General features: G+C 41.2%; 1 protein-coding gene across 1 annotated transcript in view; it reads right to left on the reverse strand.

The window, feature by feature from the left end:
* Positions 1-21,825, reverse strand: part of LOC139401096 (zinc finger protein GLI2-like) — a 97,561-nt gene that overhangs the window by 66,243 nt on the left and 9,493 nt on the right. The window contains exon 2 of the mRNA XM_071145588.1: positions 13,353-13,509. Within this exon, the coding sequence (XP_071001689.1) occupies positions 13,353-13,467 (115 nt within the window). The 5' untranslated portion in view covers positions 13,468-13,509. The remainder of the gene's footprint in view (positions 1-13,352; positions 13,510-21,825) is intronic.

Below are 21,825 nucleotides of genomic sequence, written 5' to 3' on the forward strand. Positions count from 1 at the left end.
TCTCTCAGAGCCAAAGCTAACACTTGGACAATGTACACATCCATAGGACATGTACTGTATATACTTTACACATGTACATTCCTGCAAATGTACATGTCTCAGACTGCTTCTACACTGTTATAGATTGAGTAAGTGAACTCTCATTGTTTCGGATTCCACGTGTTTGGAATCTGTATTTAGGAAATAACTGAATTAAATGTAACATACTGTAGATGCAGCTGTGTGCAATGCTGCAGTATGTGCCATTAAATTGAGAGTCGAGACCCTATTGGCCAGAATTGAAGTGGAAAGTTGGCTCTGGGTCTTATATTAATCACAGTCTATAACCATGCCACAACATGTCAGAGACTACCGCCTTGTTTACCATGACAGTTTGATGCCATCCTCACTATCATTGATAAGATAAGGACCTGTTCTGAGTCCCATGTTAAAGCAGCGGGATCAGGAGATTTAGAAGAGGTGGAGGCATGTGTCTGTGTGTGTGTGCATGCGTGTTTATGTGTGTGTTTGTGTGCGTGTGGAGGTGAGGGCTGGGGGGGGGGTCTTAGGGTGAGAGAGAGAGAGAAAAAGCGAGAGAAGGACAAGTCTGTATCTGCTGCAGCCGTGGGATGACCCTGTTGATCCTTTGAAGCCTGGGCCAAGAATGCACACGAATATTTCCTACTGTGGGAAATTACCTAGGCCACAACACAGACTGCACAGACTATACTGCTAATGCACAGGCTTTACATTGTAAGTCATAATGCGTTGGAAAAAGAAATGTCATTTGACTGAGGTTAATAATGGGTCCAGTCTAACAACACTAACCTCTTGTTCACCTGAACTGGTCACAGTGTCAGAGTGGTAATAGGGAAGGCAACACTTCATTACTGTAATAAGTATACAGAGGGCATGACCCTATCTACTATTGCCACTATGTACATCGCATAAGGACAAGATGCATTTAAACGGAACAAAAACACAACATGCAACAATTTCAAAGATTTTACTGAGTTACAGTTCATATAAGGGAATCAGTCAATTGAAATAAATTCCTTAGGCCCTAATCTATGAATTTCACATGACTGGGAATACAGATATGCATCTGTTGTTTGCAGATACCTTAAAAAAAGGTAGGGGCATGGATCAGAAAACCAGTATCTGACGTGACCACCATTTGCTTCATGCAAAGCAACACATCTCCTTCGCATAGAGTTGATCAGGCTGTTGATTGTGGCTTGTGGAATGTTGTTCCACTCCTCTTGAATGGCCGTGCGAAGTGGCTGGATATTGGCAAGAACTGGAACACGCCGTCATACACATCGATTCGTCGATTCAGAGCATCCAAAATATGCTCAATGGTTGACATGTCTGGTGGGTATGCAGGCCATGGAAGAACTGGGGCATTTTCAGCTTCCACAAATTGTGTACAGATCCTTGTGATATGGGGCAGGGCATTATCATGCTGAAACATGAGGTGGTTACACGGGGTCTGAGGTTGTGAGGCCAGTTGGACGCATTGCCAAATTCTCTAAAATGATGTTGGAGGCGGCTTATGGTAGAGAAATTAACATTCAATTCTCTGATAACAGCTCTTGTGGACATTCCTGCAGTCAGCATGCCAATTGCACACTCCTTCAAAACGTGAGACATCTGTGGCATTGTGTGGTGTACACATTTTAGAGTGGCATTTTATTGTCCCCAGCACAAGGTACACCTGTGAAATGATCATGCTGTTGAATCAGTTTCTTGATATGCCACACCTGTCAGGTGGATGGATTATCTTGGCAAAGGAGAAATGCTCACTAACAGGGATGTAAACAAATTTGTGCACAGAATTTGAGAGAAACAAGCTTTTTGTATGCATGGAAAATATCGGAGATCTTTTATTTCATCTCATGAAACATGGGACCAACACTTGTTGCATTTGTATTTCTGTTCAGGGTAAATTCAATTTTAATGAAATAAAGAAGGTATGAGGGAATCCTCCAAATCTCCATACTTCCTAACCAAAGAGCTCACATGAAAGGATTTCACTCACTCACTCAATCACTCACTCCATTCCTACCCAGTTGTTATGAAAATTACTATTTATTTTTCCCAAATCCATCCTTCTTCTCATCCTCCAACACTTTTGCCAGAGCTGTCTGATGTATGAGATTACAAACTAGTTTTCCATAAGGCTGGTAGCGGCTTGTTTACATGTTACTCAGGACCATGACAACCATACATTGAGGTCTCAAGGCTGTAGTATAATTACAGGGTGTACTGTATATACTGTAATTTAACTAGTGATAGAAAGGACTTTCTCAGAATGGAGGAAATGCTGCTACTCCATTGCATAGTGCAGGGGATATGTGCAGAACTGAACTGATTCTGCCCTCATTTGCACTACCCACCAAACAAGAAAAATGGAGGAGACTTCAACGCTACACAATGGAAAACACAAGGCATAGATTGGTTCTTGGATTGGCTGTTCCTTCCTTCCCGACCCTGTTCTAGGAGAACTGTATACTCGTCTCCAGCCAGGACAGAGTGTTGATCTGGGATGCCTCTGTTTGTTTGTTATTCCTGGGTCTGCTGCATTTACTCAGGCTACCCTGTCTGCTTATTTTGCTGGTCACACAGTTTACTGTAGTCATGCCGTCTGCATGCCTGCCTGCATGCGTTCTGTCCTTGGAGGAAGGCCAGTAGCCCTGGTGTCAGGGCCGTGGGCCACACTGGGCTTGTCCCATATGGCACTCTATTCCCTGTGGGACTTGTTCAAGAGTAGTGCACTACAGATAATAGAGTGCCATTTGGGACGTACTGCTTTCTTGTTTCAGACAGGATTCACGCAGCTGACTGCTGCACTGACCACACAATGTTTATTGAATTTCTTCTCCTACTCATCATCAAGCTAAGCTGACCTGGCGCTTATTTCGGACAAAGGCGACCCCAACAAATAATGAAAAAAAGTTAAACCATTTCTGTTTGTTATTTAAACCAAAAGAAACATGTTTTAAAACTCTTCCTTTTGTCTGTTTATTTGACTGGATTTTACTTAGACAAAGTCTGTCTGGCTTACAGGTGCAGGGGATTGAACATGTGATATGTGACTCTCTCTACTACTAAAAGCCATCCATAAGGAGACTAATTGCTAATGCTGTGGTATTACCAGCCGTTGTGAGCAGTGTAACCTTAGATCTGTAATTACTAGCAAACTAACTCCCCCAGCTTGAGGAGAAATTCTAGTGTCGCTACAAGTCAATTTCCTGTGAGCTTAACAGAGCTGCAACAGCACAGTCAAAGCGCTCTGATACTGGCGATGGCTATAGGCCAATAGCTCTTTTTAGGTGAAGTGTCAAATTAGCTAAGCACAGTAAAGAACTGTGATTTTATCAATTGTGGCAATAATATATCTCTGGTTGTTTACAATCAATATTGGAATTAACTTTCCCCGACAACATTCTCAGAAAAGATGGACTCCTCTGGCCTCAGCCTGTCCTGCTGTAGCCTAGAAGACCAGCCATATGAATAGCCTGTAGCCCATGTACCCCAGCTATAGGAACAGACCTGTTTACATAAGCACCCCTGCCTGTGTTTACAGTTTTATACACATTTCTGTTTAACTCCTCAGTGGTTTATTTTTGTTCACTTGAACTGTGAGCGTGAAGGGGTACATTAGTGGATGAAAGCAGGCGTGGAAGGCTCTTAGTTCAGGTTGATAAGAGTTAGAGTTACATTGGGTGAGGGGTGGGGGGTGAGGGGTGGGGGTCTTTTTAGAGGTCTACGTTTAGCAGACATTCCCGTTTTATTTATGTAGTGGATCTTGTTTTTGTCCAGCTAGCTACTGTTATTATCTTGGATGTGTAACCCCCCCCCCCCATTTAGAAAAGGCAAAGGGCAGGGGTTGCCTAGGGGGGGGGCACTGGGGGGGAAAGGGGAGAACCAGAACTCTACAGCCCATCCAGGGCTGACCGACAGATCCATATCAGGTACCCAAAACAGGAAATATACATCTCAGAGTCGGAGACCAGGATTAAACAGAGCATGTTGGGAACGGCGTGCTGTTAGAGAAAAAGAAGGAGAGAGAGAGAAAGGCTGTCAGCAAATCCCCTAAAGTATCCATATATTGCTCTCAACTCCTAACGTGTTGTCTTTGCACGCTGTGTGTGCGAGTGTGTGGGTGTGTGGACACATCTTGTAAGGAGAGATTTACGTGTGTTAGGCCTACGGTGCCCAAAGCACACAGTTTATTTTCTTCACTTTAACTAGAAGCTTTGAAGCAAGAGGCAGAAGAACGTTCCAAAGAAACAACCAATATCAGAGATGTATTTTTATTACAGAATGATTTATGCTTCATAACCACATTAGAGACATAACTCTGTCAAAGTGTTCAGCTCTGTCAATCTATTGAAAAGAGACAGTACAGAGACTATACTGTTACTTTAAGCATTGATGTACTATACTGTGCTGATTTAATTAATTAATTAGCACACACACACATTTTTCCCCCATTGTGATCACAGTAGTGTTCTAAGTATCTTAAAAATTAATCTGAACTCAGCATAGGAATGTATTTACTTCATGTAACAACTATCCAGAGAATCAACTGTAAAATGCAAAACCAAACCCGTGTCCAATTTCCGGCAAGAGAACAGAAGTGTATCAGACCCTGTGCTGAAGCCTATACAGGCAACAACTTTTTCAGACTTGAACTTGCTATGACTACCGACAGAGGCAGAGTAACTTCTGAAACTCCTCAGTATAACACAATCTGTTTTCCAATGAGCTCTGTTTTACACTGATGTAGACTTAGAGTCAAGGGAATGTAAAAGTATGAAGAAATGTATTGAGCTGTCTGCCCAGGACAGACTCTGCATGAACCTATTTTAAAACATATTAGATATGAAATATAACCTATTTACTGTAAAATAAGACACAATTTTCGGAGGATCTATACAGTTTGACAGAACATGACCATAAAAATAAAATGAATGTCTTTCCCGCTCTGTAATGATATCTGTCTCTGTGTGTTATAGAAGAGGAGCGCCCTGACAGGAAAGCAGAATTGGGCCGAACCAGTCAATAGCTTGGCCTTCCTGTAAGACCTGCCTGGTATAGTCTTCTCAGGTATCGGGTCTTAGCCAATGCAGTATTGATACAAATGCAATATTGATACAATGTCATGAAATAGATGACACTGGATAGAGTTGGTCCTTTCTTTCCCAACATGACAATATACTGGGGAAATTAAAGATACATATATTATGGGCTTTTCAAATGTGTGTGTCAAGCTGTTTTCAAAATAATAAGGTGAATGGAGGTGGTGTCTTGTGCAAGACAGTAACCAGAACTATTTATCTCTTGCATTGTCTTGATTACTCTTTTTAAAGTCAAAGGGAACGAATACGAAGGCACTCATCCACGTTGTGCAGTTAGAGTAACGTTATGAATATCTTAAAAAGTACAGAGAATATTCCACTCATCAGGATATTTATTATTTGATTTTAAGTTTAAAACACCAGAGGAGGACCATGGAGTTAGTTCAACATATAAGGGAGGAGGTAGAGGTCAGACAGCACTGGCTAACCGCTGAGTCTCAGATCCTCTATTCTCTCCCTGCTTTTTCATGGGGCCACAGTACCACAGCAGAGTAAGGGCCTCAGGTAGCCTAGTGGTTAGAGCGTTGGGTCAGTAACCGAAAGGTTGCTGGATCGAATCCCCGAGCTGACAAGGTAAAAATCTGTTGCTCTGCCCCTGAGCATGGCACCGAAGACGTGGATGTTGATTATTGCAGCCCCCTGCACCTCTCTGATTCAGAGGGGTTGGGATAAATGTGGAAGACACATTTCAGTTGAAGGCATTCAGTTGTACAACTGACTAGGTATTCCCATTTAGTGAGAAAGAGCAGAAATCCCTTTCTCAGGAAGATTTGTGTCTGTCCCTTTGGAGTGATGCTGCCTGTGGACAACCAGGCGGGTAGCCTTTTTTTCTGGTCACATTTTTCTCTGCCCGCAGCCTAACCTCCAGAGCAGAGCACCTCAGGGACCATGAGAGAGGTCTATGGCAGAGACGCACCTTGCTCCCCCTCTCACGCACACCTCAAAAGCCTTATGCACGCTTCGGTCGGCTGGCGACTAGCCAAACTCGAGAAAAAGGTGGCAATAGTACCGTTTGTCCATCTTGAGATGATGTAGCCAGTATACACTTCCTCAAAATAGTCAGAATAAGTCTAAAATAATTTAAGAAATCTGTCAAATGTTTATGCTTTTGCTGAGGATATTTTAGTTACGCAATTTTACATCTAACTAAGATGTTTGGTGCAGTATTTTTCAAGTGAAAAAATGTGCATGGAAATGAGTCGTCTACCATTGAATAACAACAAACACTTCATTAAAGAATCCCCACAGCTGAACAATGACTGACGAATGGGCGTAGACTTCGGCTACTGAAATTTGGGTTGCACCGAGATAAAAATGTGTGTGCACAAACAGTGGAAAAAAACTTTGCCGAAGACCAAAATGAACAAAAACCTCACAAAATGTTGTCATAATATATTCACAAACTGTCCCGAACTGTTTCAGATTGGATGCCTTAACCTCCCCATCACCCCTCTGAACCCATCTCACCCTGACCTTTACTCACTCACCATCTTTACGACACCAGGGGCGTGATTAACACACTGCTCCATCCTTATCACTAGCTCACCACTCTCTTAACGAAACTAATGACACTTCATCCATCTAGTGTAGTCACTAGACCCAGAATTTAGGCTAGTGGTTACAGTCCACATTTGCACAGCCAGTGTATGTGGAGTGGGGGGGGGGGGGGACACACAACAGGGCACAATGGTGACTGTTGAACTCAACTCCAATCTGAGGGTTACATAAAGACAGTGTATAGTGTAAAAGTATAACAGAAAAATCTACCTCTGGTTTTCTGGGCTAACCTCTTTTTTTAACATAACCTTGAAGACAATGCACCCTGCTTACTAGAGGACAATTAAAATAAAATAGCAAAACAGAAAGACTGTTCAAATACTCCTACTAACCGCACTAACCGTACTATTTGTGATGTAAATTGAGTATGTAGTATGCTTATTGGTCAAATTATGTCAAAAGGTTCCCGGATGTCGTACTACATTTGCCAAAATATGAAGTATACAAGCAGTGGACATTATTTCTGTGCTTTGGGGCCATTAATGCATTTCTTCCAAAAATGGGCATGGCTTCACAACATTTTCAGATTTGAAGAAAATGTCAGAAAATAATCAGCCAAGTCTGACGAGAGCGGATACAAATTCATTGCCTTAACTAATTATGACAAATGTTAAGAAAATATTGAGCAATGTAAAAAAATGATGCCTTTTCAAATAACTTATGTTACACTTCTGTTCAGTGACATTTTGTTAGCTAAGCTAGCCTTACCATCCGCATAGCATATCATTACAGCAGTTGTTTGTATGTACTGGTATGTTAGCTAGCTACCTAACGTTAGTTGGCTAATAATACATAAAACTTGCCAGCAGGGATGTCACTTGGCTTATTATAGGAGGGAGTATGCCCAGACCCCCCTAAAATAAACTTAGCCCCCCTATCCATGAATCTCTAGTTCCGTCCCTGCTTGCCAGTATATTAACTAAATGGTATCTAACTAACTACCCAACGTTTATTGACTTATTCACAGCATCCTTAGCTTAGCTAAAATGTATAGTCGTTGTGTGTTCTTAACGGACATTGCTAATGAAGAAGTAAAATGATTTGTTAGCTATGCTAACAAGCTAGCAAGAAGTTGCATAGCAACAGCATCAACTTTCCGGTAGACAGGCAAAGCGCTCAACTTAAGGGATACTGTTTGTTTACAGTATACTAAAATGAACTAATAGTATATACACTCCTTAAATATGTAGTATACAGTATGATAGTATAGGTATTTGAACACAGCTTGTGTCTATCTATGCCTACACATCCCTCTTCCCTTGCTGAAAGAGAATGTGCTAAAGCCAGGCCAGGTTTAGCTTTGAATGTTTTACTGTCCCGGTATGAAGTACCTATTCTGTGCACATGTTCCTACAACTGGTGAACCACAACCTGAGAGACAGACCAATAACTCCTACAGACTAGGGGTCGTGTTGCAGTCTTGCACGCACGCACGCACACACACACACTCACACACACACAGTAAGAGCCTGCCCTGCCAGACAGATGCGGGCTGTCACAGAGAACGTGGGTGCCCATTTAAAATCATTAACAAGGCCCGGCTAAAGAAACAGCCTGATGCATATCAAGGAACAGGCGGATTCATGCCAAGCCAACATCATCCCCCTCCCCTCCTAGTCAGGGCCCCTTGCACTAAGAGCTATAGGGGCTACACATACTTTCATTCTGGTTTAAGAGTCATGGACTCCAATTTAAAAAGGGACATTTCACTGCTGCTCTTTCAAGGTATATGTCCATTCATATGTTATATGCGTGTCAGAAAAATCTAGAATTTCCTCACTACATCCAAATACAAGCATTTCTGCATCTCACCGGTATAAAACGTGCCATGTGAATTTCCTGGTTAAAAGCAAACCACAATATCCATCCTTCATAGCGATTTCAGGACGTAGTACTGCCCTTGTCGAGGTGGATCCAGCTGAGAATGGGTGTCAACAGGTGCTAAAATTACTCACTGGACCAGCCACTCGTTCATAGAACATCAGCTTGCGAACAACTATTTATTTATATTTTTGTGTCGACAACAACTGTAAAGTTTAGTCATGGTGTGGTGCTCATTACATGGATGTGCAAACTACAAGCAAGCACAGACTGCTGGGGTAACATTTCATTGGTTACCTTGCTAAGAAGTCGAGCAGAGGTAATGTAGCTAGCGAACTACATTTGTGTATCTAAACCAAGCGAGTTAGTTTTCTTAATATGCTGGCTAGACATTCCAAAGCAAATCAATGTAATTTTCCAGTTGCTATCTGGCAATGTGATTTGTAACTTTGCAAGCGAACGTTAGCTAAAGTTAGCTACAGCCTACCGGACTGCATCTAACCCATAGCCAGCCAGCTAACTACCGCAGAGGCTAACGTGACTGGCCTGTGTGTCCATTTACAGAGTCCGATACCATCAACATCTGTAGCGTCATCAAAACCAGGAACTAGTATACAGTGCATTTGGAAAGTATTCAGACCCCTTCCATTTTTCCACATTTTGTTACGTTACGGACTTATTTTAAAATGGATTAAATATTAAATTAAAAATCCTCATCAATCTACACACAATAACCCATGAGTTCGAAGGAATTGTCCGTAGAGCTCCGAGCCAGGATTGTGTCGAGGCGCAGATTTTGGGGAAGGGTACCAAAATATTTCTGCAGCATTGACGGTCCCCAAGAACAGAGTCGACTCCATCCTTCTTAAATGGAAGAAGTTTGGAACCACCAAGGATCTTCCTAGAGCTGGCCGCCTGGCCAAACTGAGTAACCGTGGGAGAAGAGCCTTGGTCAGGGAGGTGACCAAGAACCCGATGGTCACTCTGACAGAGCTGTAGAGTTTCTCTGTGGAGATGGGAGAAGCATCATGTTGTGGTGGTAGCATCATGTTGAGGGGAAGATTAACAGAGTAAAGAACAGAGATATTCTTGATGAAAACCTTCTCCAGAGCGCTCAGGACCTCAGACTGGGGCAAAGGCTCACCTTCCAACAGGACAACGACCCTAAGAATACAGCCAAGCCAATGCAGGAGTGGCTTCAGGACAAGTCTCTGAATGTCCTTGAGTGTATGACATATGACATATACTGTATGCAGTAAAGACAAATATACTACTAACGCCTATAATAAATACTACAGGTCTACAAAGGGAATATTTGTATATGGTGTGTTAGGTGGGTGCAGTGAGCTGTTCGGAGTCACTTTGATACAATGGGAGATTGTTGTTATGGACCTTTCACATCTCCCCGAGTCATCCACTTATTTGTATCCACATACTGTCCATCGTGTGAAGGATAAATTGTTTGAATGGCCCAAACAACACACGCAGGCAAGGGGATTTGGTGTTCTGTGTCTAGCTTCTCCCCACATAGAACAAACTACACATATAATCCCTAGGCCACTAAGTGGTATTGTCTGTAAAATAATTACAAAAATGTTATTATGGGCAATTGTTGTGTACTGTCTGTATTCGTATTGCAGCACAATAAAGAATATTACACATATCATAGACACACGTTACCTAGCTAGCTACAACACACAGGTATAGTTATTCAAAGACTAATACGAGTCATAAAGACAAAGTAATTTCATTACTCTTCGTTATCATCAAAACATTTCTCCAGTTTTAATCCTAATAAGATACATTGAGGCTAGCTAGCTAATGTTAGCTAACTACCTATAACATTAGGCTACAGTACATTTTTGGGTAAAGCAAACAAAGCTACCTCAACATGGCTAGCTTGGCTTGTAGTGTTACTAGTAAGCCCTGTTATGGTTGAATCGATCACAAAATTCTACTTTACTGAACAGCACTGCCTTGTGTGAAAAGAGAGCTTTTATTGCTAGCTAGATACCAACAGCCAAACAAATTACTTATTTGTCATTTGCCTTCCTGGTCTAGATATCCTGCAATGATGTGGCAGTTAGGAACATTGTTCCTATCTATTGAACAAGGACAATCATATCTACTCACTGCTAGCGTGATCGTCATGCAATCGTCAAAACACAAAGGTCACAATAATTGCAACAAAACATGACTAAACCCATGACATCATTGGTTGAACTCTCCCGGGCAAAAATTCTAAAATACCGCTATGATGCATAATTATGTCTGAAACACCTCATCACTCATAATTATGTAGGAAACTGGAAAAACACCCCAAATAATATTCAGCGGTGAAGTTTCCCTTGAACTAGGCAAGGTATGTCTCCATGAAACTGAAATGGAGTCTTCTTTGTAAGACACTGATGTTCAACCTGCCAACGTGTCCAGGGCAGGCCAGCGAAGGGAAACAATGTACCGTAGTTGGAACTATGTTCATTTGTAATGACTTGGATGTTTTACATATGAAGCTAGAGAGTTTTTCTTAGACCTTTCACCGAGTGGTCTGATGATCCTTCAGTTAGTTACCCTTTGACTTAACAGTAGTTTCAATAGAGTTGAGTGAATGAGGCCATTGATATTGGCTACTTTGAGATATGTACTAAGAATAATACACTATCATATTGATTTATTCACATTATGCCCTATATCAGGGCTCTTCAACCCTGTTCCTGGTGAGTAAGTTCACTCCAACCCTAATCTAGCACACCTGATTCTAATATTTAGCTAGTTGATAAACTGAATCAGGTTAGTTACAACTGGGGTTGGAGCGAAAACATACAGGAAGGTAGCTCTCCAGGAACAGATTTGGCCCTATATTCATATTCATACTAATTGCAGGACCAGTGAAAAGACTGATCAAAAGGACAAAAACAAATGATAAACATAGGAGTATAACTATGTAACAAAGTCAGTATGGGTGTAAATGTTCTACTTTCGCTGTTGCCAATGTGTGAATAAAGAATGCATGATGATTATAGTTTGGCGATGGCAGGCCACCAAGCCATTCATTAAACAGTAAAAATGTACGACTGATAAGTTCTATTAACATTTCAGTGGTGGGCCCTCGCTAGATGTCTTTGTCCATCTCAGAAGGAAGGACTTCAGAGTCCAGTTGAACCGCTCCGCCATGCAGTCGTTTATAATTCATAATGTTAAACCTCTGGAGGCAAGAACAAGGTACTCAGTCCTCGTTATGGGGAGATTTCATCACATATACTCACTGATGAAAACATGAGGTCTCATATTTAATAGATGAGGGGTCTCTCTCCCTGTCTCTCTTTCTGTCTCTCTCTCCCTTAATCTGTATCTCCCTCTTCCTCCCTCCCTCTCTAACACTTTCTGTTTCTCTCACTCTTTCTCGCACACTCTCTCTTTTTTCTTCTCAGACCGGATGGAAACTCACTACAGTTATCATCACATAAGAGTTGCCTGCCAGCTACTTTCCATAAAGATAAACTATACCAGTTTTATATTACTTACAATATCATTTGCAACTATCACAATTATTTGGTCTATGTAGGTTTTAATAATTGCAATAGGGTACCCTGTATAGGATACAGTACAATAAATATAATTAATATGTTTGGAAACAATTTTCTACGATTTCTTTGAAGAGGTGCCATTGAGGGCAGAGAGAAGCGTCCTATTTTTCTTAAATCTATTTCTCTAAACAATTAATGCTCATATGGCTTTGCTTATGGCAGGTCACCAAGCTTATCATTAAATATAACTTACCAATGCCACAATATCAGATACAACTCATTAGCATATCAAAAGGTACTTCCCGGTCCTCGCTGGTGTCAGAGGACTCTGATGCACTGTGCCATCCACTGTTACAACAGACTGCTTTAGTAATTTATAACGTTTATACTCACGAGGTAAGAACAAGGTCTTTCGCCCTCATTAGTGGGGTTTTTCATCACCCAGTTTCTGACATCCTTGAAACATGCAGTCCCTCTCCATATCTATTTTTTTGATGTGCCACTGAGTGGGTCAATAAGACACTATGTAAAACATACACCAACATGGACCACCGAAAGAAAAACAATACCTAAAAGGCAAGATTTTACCTTCTGCACAATCAATTTCAGTCAAGAAGTATTTTATATTGAAAATATTTTCAGAATGAAAATATTGGAAGAATACTTCTGGAGATACCATATGACAGGGGAACACCTATAATGTATTTGATTTGGGTATCAAAGACGCCAACTTCTGACTGGGAGCACTGCTATAGTGTACAGACAGAGACTTGAGGTATAGTTGAAGGTGTTAGCTCTTAGTCACAGTGCTGTAAAGTAAGTCAAAATACTTTGAAGTACTACTTAAGTTGTTTTGGGGGGTTTCTATACTTTAATATAGATCATTGACAAGTTTACTTTTAGTCCACTACATTCCTAAAGAAAATATATTATATTTATGATACCACACATTTTCCCTGACACCCAAAAAGTACTCGTTTTCGAATGCTCAGGCAGGGCAGCAATATGGTCCAATTCACGCATCTATCAATATAACACATTGTCATCCCTATTGCATCTGATCTGGCAGAATCACTAAAAACAAATAATGCATTCGTAAATGATGTCTGAGTGTTCCCCCATCTGTTTTTCCCCAAATATAACTAAAGTATGAACATGTAGTACTTTTTACACCACTGCATTTAAGTAATTTTAAAACCAGAAACTTTTAGACTTTTACTGTGTGACTTTCACTTGATTCATTTTCTTTTAAGGCATCTACTTTTACTCAAGTATGACAATCAATTGAGTACTTTTTCCACCACTGCTTAGTCATTCATACCTCTGGTCACAGTAGTGGGAGATGGTTTCTTTGGCAGGTCTGAGAAGCTGCTTCCATCTAGACCCGATCCCTTATGCTCCTTTTTCTCAGTGGCTGTCGGAGCAGAGGTCTCCATGGTGGACAGCAGGGAGTCAGAGAGTCGACCTAGAGAGTCGACCTAGAGAAACAGAGAGGGAGAAGGAGAGATTAAAGCAAAACATGTGGAATGTGAATAAAAAGGTTGTTGACACAATTCCTTTTTAAACGAGGATATTTTGAAATAAGGAGGTTGTTTTGGTCACAACACATGGACACACACATACACACACACGCAGAGAAAAAACACATTCACTGCTTGAATTATCCTATGCGAGTTCCCCCAGCTGTGCCCGAGTTGCCAACAGAGGGAGCGCTACAGATTTTACACTGTATTACAGTCCAACAATGTGTATAAAATATGAAATGAATAAGAAAGAACATGCTTGCGTTTAATAAATATATATATATATATAACTATTAATTTCTATGACATGAAGCAGACTTCTCTGAGGTAAAGCATAGCGTTGCTGGTTACTGGGCACTGTCTGGGAACAATGACACAAAAGGAGAAATTAGTCTAGCTAACATATTACATCATCTAGCGTGTCTGGTCCTAGTCTTCTCTCTTGCACAGTTAAACTAAATGTAGTTATTTAACTTTTTGGCAGAGAATAAAAACAAAACGTTTTGATTGTATGTCATAAGAAGTATCGCTCAGGATATACAGTGCCTTGCGAAAGTATTCGGCCCCCTTGAACTTTGCGACCTTTTGCCACATTTCAGGCTTCAAACATAAAGATATAAAACTGTATTTTTTTGTGAAGAATCAACAACAAGTGGGACACAATCATGAAGTGGAACGACATTTATTGGATATTTCAAACTTTTTTAACAAATCAAAAACGGAATAATTGGGCGTGCAAAATTATTCAGCCCCTTTACTTTCAGTGCAGCAAACTCTCTCCAGAAGTTCAGTGAGGATCTCTGAATGATCCAATGTTGACCTAAATGACTAATGATGATAAATACAATCCACCTGTGTGTAATCAAGTCTCCGTATAAATGCACCTGCACTGTGATAGTCTCAGAGGTCCGTTAAAAGCGCAGAGAGCATCATGAAGAACAAGGAACACACCAGGCAGGTCCGAGATACTGTTGTGAAGAAGTTTAAAGCCGGATTTGGATACAAAAAGATTTCCCAAGCTTTAAACATCCCAAGGAGCACTGTGCAAGCGATAATATTGAAATGAAAGGAGTATCAGACCACTGCAAATCTACCAAGACCTGGCCGTCCCTCTAAACTTTCAGCTCATACAAGGAGAAGACTGATCAGAGATGCAGCCAAGAGGCCCATGATCACTCTGGATGAACTGCAGAGATCTACAGCTGAGGTGGGAGACTCTGTCCATAGGACAACAATCAGTCGTATATTGCACAAATCTGGCCTTTATGGAAGAGTGGCAAGAAGAAAGCCATTTCTTAAAGATATCCATAAAAAGTGTCGTTTAAAGTTTGCCACAAGCCACCTGGGAGACACACCAAACATGTGGAAGAAGGTGCTCTGGTCAGATGAAACCAAAATTGAACTTTTTGGCAACAATGCAAAACGTTATGTTTGGCGTAAAAGCAACACAGCTCATCACCCTGAACACACCATCCCCACTGTCAAACATGGTGGTGACAGCATCATGGTTTGGGCCTGCTTTTCTTCAGCAGGGACAGGGAAGATGGTTAAAATTGATGGGAAGATGGATGGAGCCAAATACAGGACCATTCTGGAAGAAAACCTGATGGAGTCTGCAAAAGACCTGAGACTGGGACGGAGATTTGTCTTCCAACAAGACAATGATCCAAAACATAAAGCAAAATCTACAATGGAATGGTTCAAAAATAAACATATCCAGGTGTTAGAATGGCCAAGTCAAAGTCCAGACCTGAATCCAATCGAGAATCTGTGGTAAGAACTGAAAACTGCTGTTCACAAATGCTCTCCATCCAACCTCACTGAGCTCGAGCTGTTTTGCAAGGAGGAATGGGAAAAAATGTCAGTCTCTCGATGTGCAAAACTGATAGAGACATACCCCAAGCGACTTACAGCTGTAATCGCAGCAAAAGGTGGCACTACAAAGTATTAACTTAAGGGGGATTAATAATTTTGCACGCCTAATTTTTCCGTTTTTGATTTGTTAAAAAAGTTTGAAATATCCAATAAATGTTGTTTCGCTTCATTATTGTGTCCCACTTGTTGTTGATTCTTCACAAAAAAATACAGTTTATATCTTTATGTTTGAAGCCTGAAATGTGGCAAAAGGTCGCAAAGTTCAAGGAGGCCGAATACTTTCGCAAGGCACTGTAGATACTTTTGTACCTGTTTCCTCCATCATCTTCACAAGGTTCTTTGCTGTTGTTCTGGGATTGATTTGCACTTTTCGCAGCAAAGTACGTTCATCTCTAGGAGACAGAACGTGTCTCCTTCCTGATGTTTATACTTGGTGTTTATACTTGCGTACTATTGTTTATACTTGCGTACTATTATTTGTACATATGAACGTGGTACCTTCAGGCGTTTGGAAATTGCTCCCAAGGATGAAGCAGACTTGTGGAGGTCTACAATTTTTTTTCTGAGATCTTGGATGGTATATTTTGATTTTCCCATGATGTCAAGCAAAGAGGCACTGAGTTTGAAGGTAGGCCTTGAAATACATCCACAGGTACACCTCCAATTGACTCAAATGATGTTAATTAGCCTATCAGAAGCTTCTAAAGCCATGACGTTATTTTCTGGAATTTTCCAAGCTGTTTAAAGGCACAGTCAACTTAGTGTATGTTAACTTCTGACCCACTGGAATTGTGATACAGTGAATTATAAGTGAAATAATCTGCCTGTAAACAATTGTTGGAACAATTACTTGTTTCATGCACAAAGTAGATGTCCTAACCGACTTGCCAAAACTATAGTTTGTTAACAAGACATTTGTGGAGTGGTTGAAAAACAAATTTTAATGACTCCAACCTAAGTGTATGTAAACTTCAGACTTCAACTGTACATATGAGATGAGTAATGCAAGATATGTAAACATGATTAAAGTGGCATTATTAAAGTGGCCAATGATTTTAAGTCTGTATGTAGGCAACACCCTCTCTGTGCTACTGATGGCTTGGGTATTATGTGTCGGGCAGTGATATATATTTAATCTACTTTAAATTCAGGCTGTAACACAACAAAAAGTGGAATAAGTCAAGAGGTGTGAGTACAGTAGTTTCTGAAAGCACTGTAGATACAGGTTTTTCAGTGTAATACGTTCCTAATGTCCTCCATAGTAAAAATGTGACAAGAACAGACACTCAGCAGTCTGTCCTGAGCCACTATGACACCACTATGTCAACACATTTACATGTTTGTTTGAACGGCAGAAGACTTGGCAGCAAGCCATTTGTTTGAGTTTGTGGAACCTACACGATTATCCTCGGGTAAGTGCAAACAAGTAGCGGTCTAAAGCTAAGAGGGGAGGTCATTCCACACCCTCACTAGGCACTAGCTTGTGGTCATGGTTATCCACACTGGTTTTACTCTTTAGTGAGAGAACATGAGGGTTTCCGTATTGACAGTGTCTAAACAAACCTAATTGATTTAATTCATGAGCTTATTAAATCATGATTACCCAACAACAGATAACTTGTGCTACCTAATCCACGGGTGGGATATTGACAATTCTGTAGTACTTTAGGATTACTCTTCAATGTAGTAAAATACACTTAAAACAGCTCTGCTGTGGTGTCAAAGTGAAGTGACACAGTTTCCACACACTTGTTAACAGACGTGGGCACTTGGCAGTCAGAACTTTAAATGAATGCAACATAAACTCTTTTACACTGTTTATTTTAAACTGTCATATACTAAACATGTTTAAATGACTTGATAGGTTCAGAGCTTAAGAAAACCAACAGCACTTGAGTTATGGCATACACAGTATTTGGATATTTTAAGAGACCAAATAGGAACTTCTCAACTGATGATGTCTTTCGAAGAATGATTCTATATGCTTTGGTAATACATTGATTAAATATGTATTTTCTGTTCCTCAACCGTTATACACAAGTCACTGTGAGCAGTACTTACAGAACTCTATCAAGTAATTGAATGTGTGCTCATGTATGAAGTATTCTTTTTGGTATCATGTGGTCCTCCAACATGTTATGTTCTATTGGAGGAAGGCTGGACCACTGGCTATTGGTATGACCCTTCAAAGGTGCCAGTCGCCCATCCCGCTGCCCGTCCCTGTGCCAAGGTAAGCCGATTAAGAGGTGGGTAGCTAACAGGTTTAGAAAGCATCTGTTAATTTATTGTCACGCCAAAAGCAAATAAAAGCTGTCTTCCTTCCAGCCATCTTGTCACTAAGGCTGACAACTCAACCATAAGACATTTCCTTTTCCGATCACAATCCAAAGTAGTAAGAAGTGTTATATTTAGGAATTTGGAACAAAGATGTTTGTTTTACAATCAAAACGATGAAAGGCTCTTGGATGAGCCCCAGAGCACATACTAAACCCTCAACGTCAGTGTCTAACTGTGTTCCATGGAATGACCCCTAAAGAGAAGAGTTTCTTCTTGATAGCATCACAGGAAGGCCAGAAAATCATCAACGAGCTCACCCCGCTACCATCTAGAAGGCAGAGACCCTGCACCTTTACCATGCACCTTAGTGACTGCTACATTGTTAGTTCTGATATTTCTTAATTAATACATTTTTAGTCTAGAGATGTGTGTTATGTTTGGTATTACTGCCCTGCTGGAGATAGAAACATTTCGCTGCACCTGCGATAACATCTGTAAAATATGTGTACGCGGCCAATAACATTTGATTTGATTCATGTTTTATAGGAACATCTGGCTGGCAACCCATTAATCGCAGTTGTTTTCTGCTTTTAAATCAAGTCGAGTATTGGTTTATCAATTACCCTTCCCTATCACAAATACAAATTAAGCTCTGAGTTGTGAATTTAACAGACAAAAGCTTGTTCTGTTAAGTCCATTATAAAAAATGTAGGGCTTGGATCTTAGGGTACTGTAGGCTTGGGTTATAGAGCTAGAAAGTGTGTTGCTGGGATAGAAGCGAAGTGGCCCCAACTTCACCCCCATCCCATCCCCCCACAGCTCCACCATGCAGGTCTCGCTAGCTGCCCTATCCTTCCCTCCATCAGTCCCTGAAGATGGGGCCTATCTGCCCCTGTCAGGGTGTCAGGCTCTGACAGGACAGTACAGGTGTCAGGAACTGAACAGACAGATGGAGGACGAGGAGAACAAACAACAAGAGGCCATTTCTTCGTCTTCTTTTCCCCTTCTTCTGGTTGGCTGGTCAGCCTAGTGCAGCGTGCCAACAGAATCACAGCACCCCGGCCCCCTCCACCCCACGGTACTAGAGGCAGAAGACTCTACGGTGCTGGGTGGTGGGGATAATCCCCTTTACCAGACCCGCAGCCCCCCTTCTTGAATTTGTCCCTCTGCTGCCCCATTCCCAATACCACACCTCTCAGTGAGCGAGTCTGCACCTGGCCAAGGCTGGGTCCTGGGATAGTAAAAAGCAGCTTCTTCCATCCATACTCTACTTTGCACTAACTACAATGAGAGAAGGCTTTTTGTGTTGTTATTCCCTGCCTCTGCTCAAGGTCCTCTAGTGCTGTTTTTATCATACTGCATTACACAAGTTTATTTTTCAAAAGCCATAAACAACTTGTATACATGTTACTTCATGCACATTGTCATTATAGCGTTTCTGAGTGAGACAATCAACAGGAAACAAAGGCATGTGTAACAGCCCATTTGAGGGAAAAGCATGAGGACCGCAAACAAGTGAGAGGAGACCCAGATATTGTACTTCTGCCCCATTATGAACGCTTCCTTGCCCTAAACAGTGGTTATGTGACACAATGTCCCAAATGGCACCCTATTCTCTATGTAGTGCACTACTTAAGGAATAGGATGTAATTTAGGACTAAGCCTGATACTGCCAGCCTTTACTTAGCTAGATGGATCACCAGGACGTGCCACTTAACCACAACAAAGCCTTAAAACAGCACAGAGATGTAGTGGACAACTACCCTCTCTCTGCTCTCTCACACACACACTCTCGCTCTCTCTCCCTTCCTTAAGTCTCTCGATCCCTTGATCTATACACTCTTATTCTCAATTATTCTCCCTCTCTTTCTCTCTCTCTCCCCATTGCTTTTGTTCAGAGACCTGGTGTGTGTTTTTCTTAGCGCCTCATTCAATTTCAAGTGTCTCCCTCTCTTCCACTTCCGTTTAACATCTCTTCTTTCACCAACACTGAAAGGAATGCAAACAGACATCAAAGACAGCTCTCTTATTTGAAGATTCTCAGACTCCTCACTCCTTTTCCTATATCATGATATTGATGCTGGTAAGATTCTCTCTCTCTCTCGGCAACCTGCCAATACAAAAACTCTCCCCTGTCCTGGCCTTAACAGAATACAGTGAATGAACATAGTCATTCAGCTAACCCAAAATCCAACCCATTTCCTCCTCAAAAAAATGGAAGGCCACCGGCTAATTCAGACAAAATACAGCTGTTTTATTTTCCATTGCATGGCCAGACCTAACTTAACTGCCTTGGCCAGACCGATGCTGACTTCCTTCTGACTTTGTGACATACAGCACCATCAAAACACCTATAATTTAATCCTCTTTTCACTTACCAACAGTTTTCCCTCCAAGGTCGCAACTGTGCATTTACTCTGGCTAACCTTAGCAATGATTTTACCACAACAACATAATGGTTTAGGCCTAGGTATCATCTCCCTTTAGAATTGGCCTATCCTACTTACTATTGTTGTACCTAGACGTTGCACTTGTGCCCAGTGTACTCCACATGCCCTCTGGACCCTGAGCACATGTGGCGTTACAGGACATTACTCACTAAAACCCACAGAGTACTTACAATACTACAGTACTTATCTATCAGCAGGACAAACAGCTCAGATTGTTCTCTCTCTCTCAGGGGTAACATCTGGGGTCAAGGCACTCACACAGTGTGTTATTCTCAGTACTAACCTCTTTAATCGTAATAACTCAATCCCACTGCATGTGGCGGTTTGGTCATCTGGAGGCCTCACACAGTGAGTTATTCTCAGTATAATCTACCTCTTTAATCGTAATAATTCAATCCCACTGCTACAGTGGTTTGGCTGATGATGAGCCCCTGTATCATTTATGTGGTTTTCATCTCATTCTTCACTCAAGATAGCATGTGTAATGCACATTTTCTCTCCCTCTCTCTCATATATTGTACACAAATAAGTGTGTTGTCTTACTATAACATGCGATTGGATTTATTTGAATTCAAACAAAAAGCAACATCTCCAACCATTCTGTTTAGTTTCAAAATCGGAGTTGATTTAGTCTATGTTCCAAGCCTTTCCAGGAGCCATGTTTCACATTAGACCTATTAGGTTGATGACACACGGAGATGTCTCTGTTAAACAAGACAAGCTGGGGTTAAGACAAAGGCACATTCTAGATGGGTGAATCACTGTCTTCAGAAAAACATATACTCCTGCAAACCTTTGAAGCCCTGGTTTAAAAAGGGCACATGTTTAAATATGGCGAAAAAAGACCTGGGAGCCTTCATTAGTCATGTGCCTGACTCAGATCCAGGAAGGAATATCTGTTGTGTGATATGTCATGTAGATAGGCATCCTCCTGGTCAATGAACCGAGAAAGGAAACTATTACCTTAACATTTTCACAAAGGAAGATTGAGTGAACCAACAGTAGATTAAGATAATTGAGCACAAATGCTAGAGGAAGGCCAGACTAACAGTTGAAGAGAAACAGTGAAAGGTGGTATGGATTCAGTGTGGATTCCCAGGCTAGGAAAATACTACTATTCCTGCCGTAACATGTTCACATAGGAAGCCTGAAAGAACCGGCAGTTGACTATATACCCTATTCATGATAAGTGCACTACTTTTATCCAGAGCTAAGTCAAATGTAGTGCACTACATAAGAAATAGGATGCTATTTTGGATTTGACCTATTAGAAAACAAATGTTGTACACACATACAGTCAATGACTGGGGTCCACTAGATCCTGTGTCCTGTCCCTACTAACTGGGAAGCAATCAGTCAGTCCCTCAGAGGCCATGTTTCTCCAGTCAGCCCCATAATGAAAAGATCTACACAGAAAGAAAAGTAATGTGGATGAGCTGTTCCCTGTTACCCACCCTCCTCACCACCACTCCCTGCTAGTAAATGTAATATCCTGTGGTTAATCTCTTTGTCTCCTGACCAATAGAAAACAGATGTGGAGACTCACACACAGCCTACACACAATCACCCAAGGAATTTCCTAACTGTTGGTTATTTAACTTCTGCTTGATGTTCGCTAACAGTGATCATTTCAATGTATCTCTATGTAATTACCGAGGGGTTTGTGTGT

This window comes from Oncorhynchus clarkii, chromosome 3 (assembly GCF_045791955.1).
Source record: "Oncorhynchus clarkii lewisi isolate Uvic-CL-2024 chromosome 3, UVic_Ocla_1.0, whole genome shotgun sequence".
In the NCBI taxonomy this organism is placed as follows: Eukaryota; Metazoa; Chordata; class Actinopteri; order Salmoniformes; family Salmonidae; genus Oncorhynchus; species Oncorhynchus clarkii.